The sequence below is a fragment of the Pseudophryne corroboree genome, chromosome 1, assembly GCF_028390025.1.
Source record: "Pseudophryne corroboree isolate aPseCor3 chromosome 1, aPseCor3.hap2, whole genome shotgun sequence".
Lineage (NCBI taxonomy): Eukaryota > Metazoa > Chordata > Amphibia > Anura > Myobatrachidae > Pseudophryne > Pseudophryne corroboree.
The window spans coordinates 366,264,973-366,269,879 of record NC_086444.1 but is presented as its reverse complement, the minus strand read 5'-3'; the positions used below and the strand labels follow the sequence as shown (position 1 = coordinate 366,269,879).

At 41.4% G+C, this 4,907-nt stretch overlaps 1 protein-coding gene across 1 annotated transcript; it reads left to right on the top strand.

Moving 5' to 3' along the window:
• The first annotated feature begins 3,471 nt into the window (after window positions 1–3,471).
• Window positions 3,472–4,224, top strand: LOC134885064 (glutathione S-transferase theta-1-like). The gene is made up of 2 exons (XM_063913042.1): window positions 3,472–3,647; window positions 3,907–4,224. Exons 1-2 carry the CDS (start codon window positions 3,474–3,476, stop codon window positions 4,192–4,194), a joined length of 462 nt encoding a protein of 153 aa, XP_063769112.1. The 5' UTR covers window positions 3,472–3,473; the 3' UTR covers window positions 4,195–4,224.
• The last annotated feature ends 683 nt before the right edge of the window (window positions 4,225–4,907 follow it).

Sequence of the window (4,907 nt, the reverse complement as noted above, 5' to 3'; positions counted from 1 at the left end):
GTTCACAAAGATGTGAATAACCCCCCGGGCAGACCTATCATCTCTGCCAGGGGGTCATTATGTGAACCTATAGCGGTTTATTTAGATGCTTTCCTGCAGCCGTGTATATAAGCGACTCAGACACATCTTAAAGACACGTCAGCCTTATTAAGGAGACTGGAGGAGTTAAAAACCATTCCAGCGTCCTCTACTTTGGCTACTATTGACGTCTCGAGTCTTTACACTTGTATTCCACATCAACTGGGAATACAGGCAGTAAGGATTCTCATTACCAACAATCCGCTATACACTGGTCCCGATCCTGAGTTCTTTTTAACATTATTAGAATTCACGCTCACGCATAATTATTTTCTGTATGACAATGAATTTTATTTACAGCTCACTGGGTGTGCGATTGGGTCATGTGTGGCCCCGTCGTTTGCTAACACGTTTATGTGGGAGACAGATAAGGATTTATTTTTGTCACAACCGTCAATTCAGCAACATCTAGTTTTATACATGAGGTACATTGACGATCTGCTGGTGATATGGGCAGGACCCAAAAGTGAATTGGAGGATATGATCAATGCACATAATGCATCTTCCAGCCCAGTTAAATTCACCATGGTGCTGGACGCCCAGCAGATCAATTTTTTAGATGTACGGATCTCTATTGAGAAGGGCATGATCAGCACATCCATGTACACAAAAGAAACAGACCGCAATACTTTATTGCGGTTTGACAGTTTTCATCCCAAGGCCACTATATATGGTCTACCCTATTCACAGATGCTCAGAGTACGTAGGATAAACAGTGACCCCAGTACACGGGATATACAACTTGACAGCATGACATCCAAGTTTTTGGATAGGGGATATCCCATTGAGCTGTTAAAGCAGTCCCGGCATAGAGCACTTAGTAAGCCACGACAGCAGCTATTGGAAAGTGTAGATCAGAAGACCCAAGGGAATATATTTCCATGGATCAACCAATATAACACAGCCAGCAGACATACCACCAAAAAAGCCAAAGAACTGACCCAGAATTATGGATGTTCAAAAATAGCAAATTCATGCCTAGTTACAGTAGGAGTAAAAATCTCAGGAGTCTATTGGTCAAATCAGATGTTTCCCAAAAAACTGTCACAGCTACACATTTTCTGAGACAGAAGAAAGGTTGTTACAAATGTGGTTGTACCACATGTAACTTCCTGATACCCGGAGATTCTTTCCAGCATCCTTACACCGGTAAAAGAATTGGTATTCGGGTGTCGGTCAACTGTAATTCCAAGTTTGTGATATATTTGCTCAAATGTCCCTGTGGGCAACACTATGTAGGGAAAACTGAATGTAGCTTCAAAGTTAGAATGACCCAACACAGGTCAGCCATTAGGGCAGCCCTCAACACAGGTACAAGTGAACAACCTGTAGCCAGGCATTTCGCAGTAGCTAAACACAGCCTGGCTACACTCAGGTACCGCATCATAGACCAGGCCCCCTTTTCAATTAGAGGGGGGGATAGGGCCAAACATCTGCTCCAGTTGGAAACGAGATGGATTCTAATGCTTAATACGCTCAGTCCGAAGGGACTTAATGAATCCCTAGGGATGAGTAATTTTATATGAAGTAATTTTTTGCTAGTTTATACAAAGCATCTTTACATACAGGTCACATCTGCCTTAGTAGAATTATGGGTCCCGGTGAGGGCCAGCATTGCAGTATACACCGTATAACAGCGTGCCTACACCCGTTCGGGGTAGATTAATGAATGGCCACGCAGAACTGATTGAACATGGGTTTCTTGTGTGACTATATATATCTTTATGTTATCATTTAATTATTTAAATTATGAAAATGAGGTAGTATTTTACTAGTCCCCAGTATAGAGATGATCGGCCGCACTAGCTGACGAAATGTAGCTGTGCGATGATGGGACACTGTGCTAAAAAATGTTCAATTGTTTTTAATTAATTTTGTAGTATTCATCATGATCATTACACATTTATCACTGTATTTTATTCATGTGCAGGCACTCATTATTAGCAATTGTTCAGGCAGTGTGATGGCGAGCCTGTCTTACACTACATTATATGTATTTTAATGTTTTATGATGTTTTTCACTGTTATTCATGCACTTAACAATATGTTTGCACTTTTGTTGTCAGGCGTATCCCGGCAACACTCCCCCACGCCCCTGGATGACGGCAGAGTGAGCGGGTATCCGGTCATGTGATTGTATCCGAGACCGGAAGCCTGGATCCCGGAAGCCGAGCGGAGGCGCGGTGAGGACGGCCAGGGAGGCGTCAGGTAAGGTATTTAAAATGTTTTTTGCACGATGTTCACTGTGTGTGTCCTGAAGACGGGGTTTCGAACCCCGAAACGTTGAAGTAAAGCACCCGTTGGTTTCACCGTTACACTGTCTCTTGAGTGCAGCCTACTTTGTATTCACGTGTATATATATATATATATATATGTACCCACATCACAAAATATATATATACACAATATTTATATTATATTTCATACACATATATTTATAATCACATGTGCGCCCGTCGTACTAACAGATAAGAACGTATTTGGGGGGGGGGGGTGTAGGTGAGTGTCTGGACTCTGCATTAGGCTTCCCTCTCCTAAGCCCGCCCTCCGACTCCTGTGAACTAGCCAATGAGAGTCTGCCTCCTTCCCTTTCCTAAGCCCAAATACCAAAATTATTTCTCACACCCACTTTTTATCTCTTTGACTTTACTTGAAGCATCGGTTCAAGTATACAAGAACATTACATGTTTACTCTGTATGATAACATCTTGGTAATAACAAAGCTCAAATACAATCGGCTCCCATGCCCACATCAAGCAGTCTGAGCTGTGTGCGATAAAATCTATGAAAGATCTACAGATGGATTTGTTGGAATTAGACATTTGGCATATCTAGTGCCTGCCAGCATAAAGTCCAGTTCCTCAACGGTTCTAGTGCTGAGGTCAACTGCCTACTTACATCTCCATTTTGTAAGCTCACCTGGATCAGCAAGAGGTAATAGTGTATAATACTGCAAAGTGAAGTATTCAGTAAACCTCATTTCCACGATTTAAACAGATTTTAGGTTGACTGGTTATTCTTTATTTGTCTAATTGAAGTAAAGCAGAGTTTTGTCCTTCCCTAATAAAACACATTTTCTATTATTTCATATGTTTAGCATTTGGTTCAGTAACTGTACTGCTCAAGAACTTATGTGCCATATGCCAAACCTCTATTGCTAACCTACACTGTCTGGCCATGGTGCAAAAGGTATATACTGTACACTTAGGTACAGTAGTTGATCCTACCTGGTGGGAAGGGGGTGTGTGGGGGGGGGGGGGGTTCTATTTTTTTCCCCGTACAGGAATTTTCTAATAACGTTTTTATGCTGTTTCTTTGTGCGTTGTTTTTGTTTAAAAAAAAAAATACATCCAGACATATATACATTCTTTATGTATTTCTATTTCCTCCAGTCAATGACTCCTTATCTTCTGGGTCATGAAGCCACACCTGACAAGCTGGATCCTGCGGTGGCTGAGTACAATAACACCTTGAAGAATATAGAAGAATACTTTTTACAGGACAAACCCTTTCTGGCTGGTGATGAGATCTCTATCGCTGACCTGGTGGCTATTGTGGAGATTATGCAGGTGAGAGAATAACTCATTGAGGATGGTTATACTTTGTCTATGAAAAGGTGCTGAAGATCCTGTGTCCATACTACAGTTATCTATAGTGTTTCTTAAAAACGCAATTGGATCAGTACCTCCGCTGCGTATGCAGATCTTACATGGACAATGGTCAAAAGTAGCAAAATAACATTCATCTTTCAAAATTTAAATATGAAAAATGTTAGCCCTGCATCTGGATCTATGTATAACCAATCTCTCGCTCTCTCTCTCTTTGCAGCCAGTTGGAGCGGGAATTGATGTTTTTGAAGGCAAACCAAAGTTGTCAGCCTGGAAGCACAGAGTGCAGGAGGCAGTTGGGGCAGAGCTCTTCAATGAAGCACATGAAGCTGTACTGCATGCCAAAGATATGAAGAATCGGCCCATTCCCCCAGAACTTAAGGAGCGACTGAAAGACTGCGCCATTTCACTTCCTGATGGAACTGTTCTGAAGGATGAGGGCTACAGACCTGCAATTAAGCAATTGCCTCGTTGCTATATGTTGGCATTTACAACATGTCTACAGTAGGAACAGTTTGGAAATAAACATATCTGAAAAGCCTGGCCTGGCTATCCTGCATTGCTTCTTGTACTTTGTAATACATAAACAGTAGTAACGTAAATATGGAAGTGACTTCATCTAGCACCTGAGATCACCTAGCAGCAGCATATCCCATGTATGTATTCTACCACAACATGACCGACATGAGGTCCCAGCTAGTAGCTCTGTCTTTTCTCTTTACAGCACTAAACGGTAGAAACAAAGAGGCAGATGTACTAAGCTTGTAATGATCCATACGAAGTCATCAAACCCGTGTAGTTTAAAGGGATTTTATTAGGATCCATAAAAAGTACATAGTGTAATATAATTTACATATAAAAATACAAGGACATAAGTGAATGCCCGTACATCAGGGATGGCGAACCTTTGGCTCTCCAGCTGTTGTTGAACTACATATCCCAGCATGCCCTGCAACAGTTTTAGCATGGCTAAATAGCAAAACTGTTGCATGGCATGCTTTATGTGTTTTTCAACAACATCCCTGCTGTACGTGAATAAAGAGAAAAGATTGCTTATCTGGGCCACCAGCATACAGCAGGAATCAACCAACGCGTGTCGTCATGGAGGAGCTATGACCCATCCTTCTGACTTCCTCAGGGGTACTCTGTGTGTGTGATATATATATATATATATATATATATATATATATATATATATATATATATGTCGGTGAAAAGGTG

Excerpts from the sequence above, each read along its gene's own strand:
- LOC134885064 (XM_063913042.1), top strand. The coding sequence starts at position 3,474 with ATGACTCCTTATCTTCTGGGTCATGAAGCCACACCTGACAAGCTGGAT. Across the intron at positions 3,648-3,906 it reads CTATTGTGGAGATTATGCAG|CCAGTTGGAGCGGGAATTGA; the intron begins GTGAGAGAATAA and ends CTCTCTTTGCAG.